Genomic DNA, 16,157 nt, shown 5'->3' with positions numbered 1-16,157 from the left:
TGGAACTTTGTCTATAGCAGCCACGTGGAGGACAATGCCCCACCCGCCTGCGCTGATTAATCTAAGGTTAGCATCTACGATGGCCCACTACAAAAGAGCTTCAATGAAATCACCTCCACAGACTTGTGTTCAGCAAAGCAGATATTGAGTGAAAGCTGTAAGGGTTTTTCTGTTGTCCACGTGTTCGGCCGAAAATATTCGTCGGCTGAAAAGGTAGGGTCCACCGAGCATATTAAGCAAGAGGGGATTCTTCAAGTCTTGTTGCTAAGCAGCTGCTATGCTCGCAACCGCACTCTCATAAATTCAGCGAACATAACAAAATGGTTAGGTTGTGAGTCAGGGACTGATAAAAGCTTCCGATTGTCTCTCTGGCATGCAGAATCGTTCTTCCCTTGCACAGACACACACACACACACAGAGAGAGAGAGAGAGAGAGGGAGAGTGAGGGAGTGTGGTGATGTGATATGAAGAAATTAGAGTGCTAATAATCGTTTACCATCTTCGTCAGGGCTGGTCTGTTCACATTCAGTTAGAGACGTGAGTAAACAGCTAGTAGTGGATTATCAGTGGATTTTAGGGGGAAGAAAGAAAGAAAGTAAAGAACACCTTAAGAAGTGAAAACATAAAAGTATGTCAAATGAACCTCTTGTCAAAAAGCTCTTGAACCTTTATACCTGTTGATATTCATTGTGTTTTTCCACTACGGTTGGCTGTGCGCTGTTCTCCTGTTCCCTTTTTTTTTGCTTTTAACATTCTTTTTAGAGGCGCTGGCTGTCATGCAAAACACTGAAGAAATAATTCAGATATTATTTACATGACTGGCAGTCATTCGTTTACTTACTCATTCAGTCATGACATTTCTGGGAAATGCTGTTGGTGATTTCTCAAAATGAGAATCATCTTATCTTTGTTCAGGCCTGACTCCATTTCAGGGAATACTGTACTCTTGTACACCTTCCATTCCCTGTTGTGATGGGTGACATCATGGGATTGCTTAAAGCAAGCTTTTGAGTGATCGCTCCAGTGATTGATTGAGGTTAAAGCTTTTACCTGGACCTCCGATAGGATATCCCATCAGACAGTACTTGTCACTGGTCCTCTGAAACATTCCAGTCAGTAAAAGAGATTTTTCCTATGATGAACTGGGTATGAGAAGCAGAGGAAGATGTCACCGGCTGCTGCATAAGGAGTAAGAAGAGTTTTCGCCACCTAGTGGAGGAATCATGTAGTCTCATGCAGAAGACCAGTAGGACCATTCAGCTTCAAAAATAAAAACGAGCTCTTTTTCACCCCCTTGTGGATGCATCAGGGACAAAATATTTTTTATACCTGTGCAAATAATTGAGAACAAACAATGAACTACAGGTAGACATTAAGGACCACACACACACACACACACACACACACACACGCACACACACACACGCACTGAAATAACTGGATGAAATTCCACAAAATGAAACTAACCGGTCAGACGTATTAAGTCAACAGTATAACCAAAGTCAGGGTTGTCCTGTGCAAATTACTCAACATGCACTAAAAACCCTTTTGTCAAACACCGCTCCTGTTTGAGAGAGTGTGCTTTTTGGGTGAACAGACGTGAACGACCAAGAACACAGAACTGACACTTGTGCTGATCTTCCTGCTTTGGCTTTGAGTGATTCTGATTGAGTTTGTCTCCTATGGTCAATACATACGCCCACAATCATGGCAAAATCAAGAATTCTTTTGTTCCACCTCCAGATCGAGTTTTCGAATATGTTTTCATTAAATATTTTACTGTATGTTTTGAATGTTATTGTAGTCCGGCAATGCTTTATACATGGTTTCAGAATACACAAAATTGAAATAGCAAATGGACTATATGATCAATATGCCAAATTTAGCCTTGGTATTGTTCTTAGCTCATCTAGGACAGAGACACGGCAGGGCAGACTGTAATGTGGGCTAGCATCTGAGAAACAAACCTACTTTAAGCATAGTTCTCCAAGTAACTACTCTCCATGTCCTTGAAAAACAAGAACAGTTTCACTTCTGCCAAAAGAGCTGATATGAAGAGGTAGGAGAGTGATGCACACACACACACACACACACACACACACACACACACACGCACAAACACACACACACACACACACTTGTTAGGCAAATATTGTGTGAATAAACTGTAACGGAGCAGTAGATTGTACCAGACACTTCCTTGCACAAATCTGTTGGTCCACTACTCCCTCGACTCATATAAACAACAGAGAGACTTTAAATCATGTAAGTAAAACATTTATTCTACTTTATACCCAAACAAATAGCTGTTATTTGAAAAAGTGTGAACATTTTCGGACAGTACGCTGTGTAATACAGCAACAACGTAATGTAGAGAATGACATTCAACGAACACGGCAGTTCAGGTCTTCAAGGTCTTTATGTAAGGTCAGTGAAATCAAATGGAACAGATTTACTTCCAAATTTTCTTGTGTGTGTGTGTTTTTTTTTTCTTCCTGCCCGTTTAAGCTTTTGCCTAAGGGCAAGTTTCCATGGCAATTTCTTTTTCTTTTTACCAAATAAACAGTAAGGTTCACTTGTTAAGTGTCCTTACAAACTTTTCTGCCTGACTCTTATGTACAAGGCCAGTAAAGAGACACCTCAGTCCCTCAGATAGAGTTAGGGTTAGGGGTTAGGGGTCAGGGTTAGGGTTAGAGGCTAGCTGTATCCCTACAACACATCTGAAAATATAGCCACAGCTATAATGAATATATACACTGCAGTATGTTGTATTATAAGTTCATGGTTATTTACTAATGGACATGGGCATAGAAGAAAACATCATAAGACATACTTAGTGTGGTATTAAGGCAAACACAAAAGCTTCGCTGGCTAGCCAATACAGTTTTAGAGGTTTCCATTATCTATGCACTTTCAAGTTAATAGTGTGCATCGAATTCTTGGAAAATAGTGAGTGGAGAGCTTTCAGGAACATGATTAAGTTAGTTACACGCAGTTCTAAATAGGACAGGAATGCTTAAAGATTGATGCAGAGTAAATGTTTGAAGAGCAAATGTTTACAGCTGTGACTGATCCGGAATCATGATGATATTTGTAATGGTGTACAGTGAATGAGTCTAGCACTGATCACAGGGAAAAATTTACACACCTCTAAAATAAAGACAAACACACGCTTGTTTGTGTGTTCATCTGTGTAAAATATTGTTTCTTAATTTGTTAATAACCTTTCTGTGTACACGGAGCAGGGGACAGGCAACGATAGCGTCAGACTGGCAAAACCTGACGCTCCACCTGCAGGGCTCCTTAACAAACGCTCTGCGAAACCTTCTGGACAGCTGGACCCAGAACGTCACGCAGGGCGAAAAGGAGCTGGACGCCATCCTGGCCGAGGAGAACTTTGACAACGTCATCTGGTATCTGATGGTAATGATTGGCATGTTTGCTTTCATCATCGTGGCCATCCTGGTCAGCACGGTCAAGTCAAAGAGGCAGGAGCACTCCAACGATCCGTATCACAAGTACATAGAGACCGACTGGAGCACGCAAATCCAGATCCAGAACTACAACCAAAGCTACGTCATCTCCAACCCCAACACAGCGTCTTTTCACGGACCCGGTTCACCCTGATGGAAAACAGAATTAGGTGCTTTCCTAAGAAAGTCATGTTCAGGCAGATACAGAAGCATTAGTCTTTTGTCTCTGTTTTTCAAATGAAATATACTGGATTACACTGCTGTGTCTCTACTGCGCTGAGTCACTCTTTAAAGAACGTAACCTGACACTTTCGTATGAAATAATAAAACACAAACTGTGTCTCAATCACACAAGCTTTTCTACTTGTATCATGGTGTGTGTGCGTGTAGTGTGAGAGACAGGAACTATTAGAGTATTAGAAAGGAACAAAACTATTCTACAACAGTTCTGTATTGCAATTACACACTCATATGTGGTGAGCATGTACCAGAAGTCATAGGTCTTGGGAACAAACTCCCAATTACCCGATCATGAAATATTAACTAATGTCAAACGAAGTGTTAAGGGAATGCTTCAATATAGCGATGAGGAGGATAGTGAACAAAGCATGAAAGAGAAAGAAAATGGCAGGATCAAGACAGGATGGAAAAAATGACCAGTTTATTCCAGCAGAGGAAAAAACAGAGAGAGAGAAAGAGAGAGAGAGAAATTAACCAGAGACAGTTCCTCTGTCTACCAGGTGGGGGCTCTAATTGTAGTATTGTGCAGAAATTTCATTGTGTGGTAAAATCCCAACTAGTTCCATCAGTCCTGAGGCTTGCAGCAGTTGTCTGTAAAAATGGAACTGGCTAAGTGGAGAGGACTGGCTCACAACACTGTTCCAAACACAGAGAGAATTTTTGGTTCACTGAGACACATAGGAACAAACAACCCTCTCAGGGCCCACCAGCAATTCGCGCGATGATAGCTTAGATGGGTTCTCTATTTCTTGTGTGCATCAGTATGTGTGTGTGTGTGTGTGTGTGTGTGTGTGCCCGTGTGCGTGCGTCCTTGATAGTTTGCAGTAGAACACAAACAGACTGCTGTTACTGTGATACTATAGACATGCAGCATAGTGAGATAAGAAGCTATGATACACTGTGTGCGTGTGTGTATGTGCGTGCTTGTATGCGAGTGTTTGTGTGTGGTCTGTGTAGTTACACACTCACCTATTCTGTCATTCACTGACATTGTTGTGTTTGGGTAATATCCTTCCAAAGACATCTTCACTGCAGCAAAGCCTAATATGGCTGTCTGCGGGTTTTCAGTATGTTTCCACAGAACAAGAACCGAGCAGTGTGGGAAATGCACTGATATCCAAATCTGAATTAACCAAGTCAGAATTAACTTTAAGACAGATCTCAAATGAAAGCGAACGACCAATTCCAACAGCAAATGAAACTATGAAAATAAATAACTAAATACACTAAATACACAGTGAGGGAAACACATAATCATGCAACAGTCCCCTGAGCAAGTGTCAAATAAGTAAGACAACATTGCATATTAACCCAAAGTCACTGATAATCACATGCAGCCGTGCACAATGATTATAGTCAGCCTTGATGGATCTGTTCTAAAAACCAGGTGACAAAGAGAAGCCCTGGATATCAAGTTACCTGTGTCCACCAGGCTAAAAACAACTCACCAGCTATTCGTCAGGGCCCATCCATTTATACCCACACCAGCTGCTGGGTGATTGAGTTAACTGAACAGTGCTAAGCTGGGATTTGGCATAGACTAGGGTTTTTCAGTAATAGCTGTAAAATACTATTGGAGTGGATCTAAATAGTAATAAATCTCTAATTTGTGAATTAAAGTCTGATCGGTTTGGACATTTAGCACGAAATTTGAGATCGTAATTGGGATTTTTACAAGGAGAATATGACAGAAATTTGCTACAGAGAATTTATTGGCTTTGAGAAAATTGTCAGAATCACCAGTGTCAACGAAGAGCTGCATATCCGGTCTTAAATATCAGTATCAATATTTTGCTGCCTCACCACAGAGAAACACATACATTCTTGTTCAAGTTCACACGCACATGCACATACACACGCGCACACACACATACACACGCGCACACACACATACACACACACACACACACACACACACACAACAAAAGATGCCCACCCCTCCACTGCCCTCCATTTCACCTAAAACTCCACCACATATGAGAGTCTGATTACAGTACAATAGAGCTGCATGGTAGCTTTGTTACTGTGTCACATTCACACACACACACACACACACACACTGACACGCAATTACGAGTGATTAATGGTCTTGCAAGATCAAAACGATCAAAAAGTGAAAGTGCTCCTAGGAACCATCTGAACAGTCCAACATCTCAAAGCCCTGATTGTGGTAATGCCATCTCTCAAACATCTCAATCTTTCAACATCTCCTTCACTGATCCCCCATACACCCTACCCTTCACCCCCCCCCCCACTTCACTCCAACCCACTGCCCCCCCCACCTTAACCCCCCATCCTTACTCCTCCTCCACTCCTCCCTTCTCTCCTCTTGTTTGGGAATGTCATTATGAGGGACTCAGCAGAAGCTCTGCCGAGCCTCTATCTGCTCTACCCCTTTGCAGTCACACTGAAGTATTTTTAGCCCTTAAACAACTGGGCTCCTAAAAAAGGCCCGTAAGAGGAACGAGGGGGCACTGCTATGTAAGGTATCCAGCCTCCCTCCTCTCCCTCATCTCTATGCCAGCCACTGCAACCAGTCCTTCTCTTTGTCTCCGGCCAAGAGCGAGAGGGAAAGGGAGAAGCAGACAGAGAGACAGGGGGATGGCCTGCTGAGCACAGGAGGAAGACTGTGCAGAAACTCTGGGAAGAACGTTTGTATTGAGGACAACCGTCCATAACCCCCAAAACGTTTCCTTTTTTTTTTTTTTTTTCAATTTTTTATTTTCTTGAGGAATATTTTCACTCTTTGCTGGGCTGCGAGAGGCCTTCTGGTCAGAGCAGTAGAGAAGAAAGTAGGTTGACACCCGTCTGAAAGCGCGTGCTCTCGTAGGTTTGGCGTGTTTATTTCACGAGGTGTGCTCCCGTCACTGCTCGGAGACAATGAGGACCACCTGGCTCTTGGCGCTGTCCTGCGCGTGTCTGGCGGCCTTCGCGTCGGCCAAGAAAGGCTTGGAGTTCCCGCGGTACGACGGCAAAGACCGTGTCCTGGACATAAACGACAAGAACTACAGGAAAGCCCTGAAGAGCCACGACATGACCTGTCTCCTTTACCACGCGCCCCCTCCCGCCGGCAAAGAGAGGCAGAAACAGTTCCACATGACCGAACTCGTGCTGGAGGTGAGCGACTGCAGAGTTTAAAACAGGTCGTTTCTGCGTCGTTTCATTCAAACACAAAACAGTCGTGACAACGATTTACAGTCAACAGGCCAGCTTACACATAACATAGTCAGAGAAAGACAGAAAGGGAAAAAAAGGTGGGGGGGGGGGGGGGGGGGTAGTGTACTGGGGGTGGGGTGGGGGGGTGGGGGTAATAGAGTGATGAGATAAGGTGCAGATCGGGGATGTTAAATGGATGGGGAGAAATGGAAAGTGTGTAGAAAGAACAGAAGAAATGTTAAAGAGACTGATGGAAGGAAACAACATGGAGAAAGAAAAGGACATAAGGCAAAATATGAATGAAAGAAATGAATGGGACATGAAATGGGAACAGATGTGATGAATGGAGGAGGCACAGGGAGAGAGAGATATATAAAATGAAAGACAAGATGAAAGAGAGGATGAATGCATTGGTAATGACGAACTGGCCAAAGCATATTAGAAACATAATAAAAATAACCTCTGGTTATTTTCACTAATATTAAGTCATTAGTAGTGTCTCTAAATACAGCACCTTACAATTGAATGTCTGAGTGCCATAATCCCACTCATTTGGCTGTGGCTAAATATGCAGGCTATTCACCGCCAGTTAATTGCTTTAGCTAAAGCTTTGTGCAGAGAAAAAACCCTTTAAAATCAGAAAAAAATCAGTAATTTCACAGAAAGAAAAGGTGTGTGTATGATAACTAATGTTTCAATGTCACAGTTTTACAGTTACAGGTATGTGGTATGTGTGTAAGCATGTGTGTGACTGTGTGTGTGTGTGTGTGTGTGTGTGTGTGTGTACAGTACATGCCATGCACATTACTGTGAAGGTCAGGCTTGCCTACTCCCTTGTTACTCTCAGTTTGCATTATCTATTTAAATTCAAAGGCTGTGTCTCACATATGACTGTAACCTAGCCTGAACATATGACACTGTGTGACAATACCAAAACCCTAACCAGCACTACTCGCCCTTCATTCATAATTTAAACATTAAAATAATTTACCATAGGTTAATGAAAGATTAACATTCATGTTTCTTTCAAATGCACAGCTCGTGGATCATCTCCTGAGCTGAAATTATAATGAGGTTCTTTTGACGCTGGTAGAGCGCTATAAAATATTCAGCGTTCTCCAATTTGCTAAAACATGAATCGTTTCCCAGCCAGAGTGCTGGGTTTGCATGTATGAATTGTCCATTTTGAGATCTATGAGTTTAACTTGACCAGTGTCTCACGTTTCAGTTCATTTGGTTTTGAATAATGTGCACTCCTTAAATTGTCTCTTCAGCCAGTGTTTAATCCAATACAGGTTACACTTATGCGAAATGTCTTTCTTAATCAATTCTGTCTGTATGGCCAATAAACACATCTACCTCACAATGTTGTAAACGTGCTTTTAAAAGTCCTTCAAATCGCGTGCTTTCAGACTCATACGGTTTAGGGCTGATTTTCGCAGCTTAGCAGCATTTGCAGTGTAGAGCCACTAAGCATGTGTTTAAGAGTCTCAGTGTCTCGTTTTCCACCAAAGAAATCCCTGTGTGTATTCTTAATTTGACTTCTCATCAAGTCTTTATGAGGACATTCCAAACCGTTTTTTAAGGACCCCTTTGAACATTTGTCACTCATTTTCAGTCTTGGTGAAGGAATGCAGTAACTCTAGAGTTGTTAATGAAGTGTTCTGGCTAGAGACTGAACTGATTTTAATTAAAATGATGGCTCTTTTGGCTCTCCCCTGCCAAGGTTCCATAACCTCCTTTATGATGTCACTGGCTTCTAATTCATTCTCTGTGGGTTGTTTTCCTGTGAATGACAAACTGAACTCACTCTGCACTTACATCACAGTGGTATCAGAACACTAGGCCTATTTTTGGAATGGGATCCTTTTTAAAATGATTATGTAAGTGTCTCTTACGCCAAACACTGCTCTGTTAAGTCTCTCGTATTCTAGACGCAGCCATTGTCACTCAGCATCAACCATCAAACCTAAGTCTCTCTCTCTCTCTCTCTCTCTTTCTCTATCTATCTATCTATCTATCTATCTATCTATCTATCTATCTATCTATCTATCTATCTATCCTGTAACCCTCATCCTGGTTTAGACCGTTTTGTCTCAAATTCCTCTACTAGAAATATGCAGTGCTTGTGTCTACACACAGTTGCACCACTGTGTACTCACAGTGAGATCAAATGAACCTGGTTTATCTTAAGCTAGGTATGAATACGGCTTGTTGAACTTTTCACAGTGTGCTTGCTGATAATGCCTTGAAAGAGACTGTAATGGAAACTCAGTGAAGTGACAATGCAGTCCTATGTGCCTGACTGACACAAAACAGAGACTGGAGGTATACTCAGATGGCACTTTAATGAACATTTACTTTTTCCAGTGTATTGCTCTGCTCCATTATGATCAATGTCATTGTTTCAAAACCCAAGACTCACTAAACCATACTCAAACCTGGATTCGTGTTTAAAAATGTTAAGCTGTTCATGGCTGTTTAATAATGTGACAAACAAACGCACAATATGTCATAACAGACAAATTTTATTAGGATAAACAGGTGATATCGAAGAAAATTTAAAAAAAAAAAAAATCCAATTATACAATTGCATGACATTAGTAACGGAATAAAGTTTTCACTACAACACTACAATTTCACTACAATTCGAATGGTTAAATTCGTGTTGAGTGTATTAGAGAAAACAGACTTTTCACCACAATGGTTTTCAAATATCAGTCTAGTAGTATAAACTGACATAAGTTTAGTCAAAAACAAACTCAGAATGGACTAATGTTTTCTGGTTTGTTTGTCTCCTCTGCAGCTTGCGGCACAGGTTCTGGAGAGCAAAAACATCGGCTTTGGAATGGTTGACTCTCAGAAGGATGCCAAGGTTGCTAAGAAACTAGGTAAGGCCAGAAATACCCATCTCCTACTACGACAGGCAGTGTTGTGTTTCATTATGGTAATTAGGTGTTTACTAGTCATTCACAGTTTCAAAGCAACTTCACAAGCGTTCTGAGGATCTTTATGTGGGAAGTATACCAGTATATATCTGCTTGTAAATATAAAACTGTGTGTGTGTGTGTGTGTGTGTGTGTGTGTGTGTGTGAGTGAGAGAGAGAGAGAGAGAGAGAGAGAGAGAGAGAGAGAGAGAGAGAGAGAGAGAGAGAGAGAAAGAAAGGGAGAGAGAAAGGGAGAGAGTATTTCTAAGTGCACGCTGACATTTCTATGTTTGTACTGCAAGGTCTGGAAGAGGAGGGTAGTGTGTACGTTTTTAAGGCCGACCGCGTCATCGAGTTTGATGGACTCCTTGCTGCTGACACCCTAGTGGAATTCCTCTTGGATGTAAGGAAACTCTTTCTTTCTTTCTTTCTTTCTTTCTTTCTTTCTTTCTTTTTATCTATCTATCTATCTATCTATCTATCTATCTGTCTGACTGTCTGTGCTCTTCCTGTCTCGTGTCTGTCTGTGTCTGTCTGTTGTGTGGGTCTCAGCTGATGGAAGATCCAGTAGAGGTGATTGATAATGCACTGGAGCTGCGTGCCTTTGATCGCATGGAAGAAGACATCCGTCTCATTGGTTACTTCAAGAGCCAGGAGTCTGACCGTGAGTGTTTGTGTGTGTGTTTGTGTGTGTGTGTGTGTGTGTCTTTGGTGAGAGTGGGTGGATGACATTTAAAATCTTTCCATCACTATGAGCTTACAGAGACAATTATATCCACTTCTCTAGCTCAGCTGTTCAAACACTAATAGGTTTCACACAGGGACATGTACACTTACTGAGAGAGAGAGACAGACAGAGAAAGAGAGAGAGAGAGAGAGAGAGAGAGAGAAAGACAATCCTGACAATCCCATCTGCCTTGAACCATAACAAGAGACTGAATCTGAAAATAATCTGTTATAACCATGGTGACGGTATCCTGTCTTAGACATAACCTTCTACAGCTGCCCACACGTTACAAGCCTCTCAGACATGTTCCAGGCCAGTCAGTCCTGCTGGAGCTGAAGGAGAGCTGTCCGCTCTGATCATTTGAGCCATGTGCCCACCATGTCTGCTCTTGTAGGTCCTGGTGCGTAGGGTCAAAAGTCAGCTATTTCAGTTTCTCCCCTCAGTATCCTGCTTAGGCCTGCATTCCACTACAAACTCAAAATGGGCCTACACAGGCGAACCTCTATGAGGCTAAGCACACACACACACACACACACACACACACACACACACACACACACACCTGCCTACAGTGCTCTCTTTTTGAGACTAACTTTAATAGCTTTTTAAAGAAGACAGCTGATGTAGGGCAATTAGTAAGCTATTTTGAGAAATATTCGCTGTAGGCCGAAATGAGACATCATCCTGAACATAATGATGTCACACTGAGTCCATCCCTGCAGTCATAACATTGTCCCTTCTTTTCACCTTTGCTCAAACTTTTTTTTCTCTTTCACCTCACTTTCATCCTCTTTCTCTCTCTCTCTCTCTCTGTCTCTCTCTCTCTCTCTCTCTCACTCTCTGTCTCTCTCTCTCTCTCTCTCTCTCTCTCTCTCTCTCTCTCTCTCTCTCTCTGTCTCTCTCTCTCTCTCTCTCTCTCTCTCTCTCTCTCTCTCTCTCTCTCCTCTACCCTCTCCACAGACTTTCTGGCATTCCAGGAGGCAGCAGAACAGTTTCAGCCTTACATCAAATTTTTTGCCACCTTTGAGAAATCAGTGAGTGTCGTCTTTGGTACTGGCTGCACACACTCACACACAGCTCGTTAAAATGTCTAAAGTGTCCGTGTCATATTTCGATTATCCACCAAATAAATGTGGCATCATGTTTTGAGGGTCCTTTTGATGTGTTCCAGGTGGCCAAGGAGTTGACTCTGAAACTGAATGAAGTTGACTTCTATGAGCCCTTCATGGAGGAGCCAGTCACCATTCCAGACAAACCCAACTCTGAGGAAGAGCTGGTTGCCTTCATCAACGAGCACAGGAGGTCATAAGTCTTATGTTAGGGGGAAGATATGATGGATAGATGGATGGATCATTTTAACTGTCATTTCCAACTCATTCAAACAACCAAATTATGGTTTACATGTTTGTAATATTTTTTTTGTTTTCTTTTTCTCTTTTCCATATCTCTTCAGACCAACCCTGAGAAAGCTGAGAGCTGAGGATATGTTTGAAACCTGGGTGAGAGACTTTGTTTTGCTGTTTTCCTTCTAATATACTTTATTAAATGTATCCTACATAGATGTATTAAGTATTTAACAGACATAAGCCAGAAAAGAACTAAAATCAGCGGTAGTCCCACAAATGCTGACTCTGAGGTATTCCAAAAATGAAATTCCTAAACTTTACCACATATGTTCCCATTGACTCAATCAGTGTTTGAGGAATCACACGTTTCTTTCCTCTAGGAAGATGACATTGAAGGCATTCATATCGTGGCCTTTGCAGAAGAAGAAGATCCTGGTAAAACGTGCAACAAACCACATAATTATCCTACACGTGTTATTCCAAGTTCATAAGCAGCTTGATCTCAGCTAGGTCTTAATCCCGATAATAACATACTTTTAGATGGTTTTGAGTTCCTGGAGATCCTGAAGGAGGTTGCCAGAGATAACACAAACAACCCTGACCTGAGCATCGTCTGGATCGACCCAGACGACTTCCCCTTGGTAAGTAGGATGAGCAGACATCTGTCTGTAATGCAACAAAATGGATAGTTAAATGGTCTTATGTGTAAAAAAAAACTCTTCTCTTTTCACCTAACATACGGCGTCTTTCATTGCCTCTCCTTTATCTTCTACACTCCTCAACTGGTCACTGTCTCATCCCTGTCCCCTTTCTCCGTGTTTCCAGCTGATTCCATACTGGGAAAAGACGTTTAAGGTGGACCTTTTCAGACCACAGATAGGTGTGGTCAACGTCACAGACGTGAGTCCAGAAGAATCCTTCTCACCTCAAACGAAACATACAGATGCTTGACAGATTAATGTGATTTTGTCTGGTCAGAACCGCTGCCACAAAGCAGTTTACAGATATACATAATATATGCAGAAATACATCTCAAATGCCCTGTCAAACTACAGCATCGCTCAGTATGGAAAAGAATCACATGACACGTCACAAATGTTTAAAACAATTGCCTTAAATTGTATCCTGCTCAAAAATGAGTGAAATTTTTTTGTGAAATCTGTACTCAACAAATGTCTGCGTTCCTCATGTTTAATATGAGAAATCTCCAAGACATATTGGTAAATTGTGCATTAATGAGTTTAGTCATTTTTTTAAAGGGGGAAATGTATAAATTGCTCATTAATTCATACGGCAAATTCATAATATGAGTAGTACAAAAAAGACTCTTGATTTAGAAAAATAATGTTACAATACTACACGTTTTTGATATCGCGAGATGATGATGAAGGACCAAAACTAGTAATGGAAGAACAGTACCTTAAAAAATGGTAGTATCAAAATCACATACCAGACTCAAGGAACGAAACTGACCAATGAGACAAAAAGCGTCTTCATAATCATGCCCTATAATAAGACAGTAATGAAGAAATGTTTCTCAGTGGTGATGTCAGTTCTTGATTAATATCACATTGTTAGGGAGCATGTATGAGGTCATATTGGAATGACATGACTTTGTCAGTGAGCCTATCTGAAGTTATATTAAAATGACATCACAATACTGAGGAATGTAGTAATGTTTTTCAAGACTGATATGCTACACTGTTAGGGAGAATGTATGAAGACAAACTGGAATGACATCACTTTGTGAGTGAGTCTAAGTGAAGTCCTATTAAAATGACATCACTTTGTCAGTGAGAGTATCTGAGGTCACATTGGAATGACATCATAGTAACAGTGAGGTCATTAGAAGTCACTCTGGATTGAACTCATATTGTCAGTATGAAGTCACAATGGACTCACCTAATAAAAATGAGTATGACCGATACTCTACACTGATGTCACACTGTTAAGGAATGTGTATGAAGTCATAGTGAAATTACACTGTTCTGTGAGTGATGCTGTATAAAGTCACTGTAGAATGGTATCACGATTAGCATGTTGGCTGATAGTGCCATGTTTCGACTGTCATTTGTGATGTCTGTCTCGTCCCTGCTGCAGGCTGATAGCGTGTGGCTGCAGATTGAGGATGATGAAGATTTACCCTCAGCCAAGGAGCTGGAAGACTGGATAGAGGATGTGCTGTCAGGCAAAGTCAATACGGAAGATGATGATGACGATGATGACGATGATGACGACGATGATGACGATGATGACGAAGACGATGATGACGATGACGACGATGACGATGATGATGATGATGATGATGATGATGATGATGATGATGACGATGACGATGATGATGAAGAAGAGGACAATGACGATGACGATGACGATGATGACGATGACGATGACGACGACGATGATGAATGAACAAAACTGTGAAGGTTATTGAGAACATCAAACACTCCTAGCAGAACATTCACTGCAAGGATGATTTGTCTAAGAGTATTCATAGTTTAATTTTGTACATTTTGTACATCAATGATAAGTTAATAATAAGTGCTGAATAAATACGAAAACAATGTGAGCGGACTGAAAAAATCTTTCTCTGTTGCAGGATGTTATTTGTTCTGAAATTTACAACACATAACTTAGAAAACTGCATTAAAAAAAACTTTCAAACACATTCATATTTACAAAACCGCCAGCGTAATACATTTTGACTGTTATTCTGCTATCTATGACATGAAAATAATAAAAACCAACCCTACAAGTTGAAATCAAACTGCATCTTAAGAGTACACTCCCTGGGCAGTGTGTTATTGCCTTGCTGAACACTAAACATGCTTTTCTGATGCAATCTAAATCATTTTTCATGTCCTGAACCACTCTGTTTGATGGTGGCATTTGGTTTGTGGTTTATCTAATCTTCCTCATGGCCATGTGGAACTCTCAGGACCCCCACCACCTCTCCTCTCTCCCTCTCTCTCTTCATCATCCCTCCCCTCTCCTCCCTCAGTAGTACCCATCATCCTTAGCGGTGAGGACATTGGCCTGTCATGCCTTCTCAAACAGCACATTATACCTGCTTTGGATGGTGCAACACACTGCTCACTGCAGTCATGTTCTTCATCATACACATTCATTTTTACAGGTGGTATGGGAGCATTGTGTAACTCTATGCATCACTACAAGAGCTTCCTTGTGCTTATTTCTATATTGATATTGTGTAAATCCACTGTAAGTGTATTATATATCCAAGTCTAGGGCTCTAATATTGACCAGGCTTGAAATGGGTAGTTAAACACAGACATGATGGAGAAAAGAAAGTATGTATAAATGAAATGAAATGAATGAATGAATGAGTGAATGAATGAATGAGTGAGCAAACGAATTAATGAATGAGAAATGTTGGTGGATTTCTACCTGTGTTAATTTTACCCCCAGGCATCCAGGCTTACACAATCACTCTTATTAATGGGCAAGTACATACACACATATCTTCATTCACTGACCAGTCATGTCTGACCACACACACACAATCGGTGAACACATCTTAAGTTATTTGTTAAAAATGTTTATTTCATACAAACAACATGTGGGGCCAGTTCTTGCGATACTGTCAGTAAAACAGAAGCTGTAATAAAAAAAAAAAAAAAATTAAACACTGAGTATTGTAAATATAGCGGAAATGTAGTTACATACACACATACATATTCATAGATTCAGTGCTGATAGAAGGACTACGCTGCCTTTCAAAAAGACCATTCCAACACCCGTTTATGCGCACACTCTGACAAACAGTTTCTGAGTGACCGTTTTTATGAAGACAAATAATTATCGGTTGGGAAAATCAATTTTAAAACGGCTTGATTGAATAGGCATCTGCTACTCCCTGTAACAGCGATCCTTAATTGACACAGGTGCAGCCAATCACTCTAGAAAATGACGCTCTGAGTTAAGTGGCTTCCACTCATGTTGAATTATAGTGGTTAATGTGATTTAAGTTAAAAAAAAAAAAAAAGATAAAATATAAAAAAAACAGCTGAAGGATGGATAGCACAATATCTGTGGGACAAATTTTTGGAAAGGCACAAGTCTTTGGAGGGAAAGTGTTTCAGAGGTATTACAGAGGCTTGGTAGATGATTAGAACTGTTATTAAGAAATAGATTTTATATGACGACACTTATGTTTACATCATGTTTCAGTTTTGAGGGGTATTTTTTATATATACATTTAAAAGTCATAACTTATGAGGAAATAAAATCATTTATGTTCTCAAATGGTGGACTATATTGCAAAGAG

The 16,157-nt window shown here is 40.9% G+C and overlaps 2 protein-coding genes across 2 annotated transcripts; both read left to right on the top strand.

The window, feature by feature from the left end:
• Positions 1 to 2,377: 2,377 nt before the first annotated feature.
• On the top strand, positions 2,378 to 3,627 carry LOC115822715 (potassium voltage-gated channel subfamily E member 2-like). Its single transcript, XM_030786630.1, has 2 exons — positions 2,378 to 2,427; positions 3,246 to 3,627. Exons 1-2 carry the CDS (start codon positions 2,378 to 2,380, stop codon positions 3,625 to 3,627), a joined length of 432 nt encoding a protein of 143 aa, XP_030642490.1.
• A 2,966-nt stretch (positions 3,628 to 6,593) lies between these two features.
• Positions 6,594 to 14,281, top strand: casq2 (calsequestrin 2). Its single transcript, XM_030786623.1, has 11 exons — positions 6,594 to 6,830; positions 9,676 to 9,760; positions 10,099 to 10,199; positions 10,349 to 10,460; positions 11,484 to 11,557; positions 11,695 to 11,825; positions 11,977 to 12,022; positions 12,250 to 12,304; positions 12,410 to 12,510; positions 12,695 to 12,769; positions 13,970 to 14,281. Exons 1-11 carry the CDS (start codon positions 6,594 to 6,596, stop codon positions 14,279 to 14,281), a joined length of 1,329 nt encoding a protein of 442 aa, XP_030642483.1.
• Positions 14,282 to 16,157: the final 1,876 nt, after the last annotated feature.

This window comes from Chanos chanos, chromosome 10 (assembly GCF_902362185.1).
Source record: "Chanos chanos chromosome 10, fChaCha1.1, whole genome shotgun sequence".
Taxonomy (NCBI): domain Eukaryota; kingdom Metazoa; phylum Chordata; class Actinopteri; order Gonorynchiformes; family Chanidae; genus Chanos; species Chanos chanos.
Note: the sequence above shows the minus strand (reverse complement) of the source record. Positions and strands in the feature narration are given on the sequence as shown.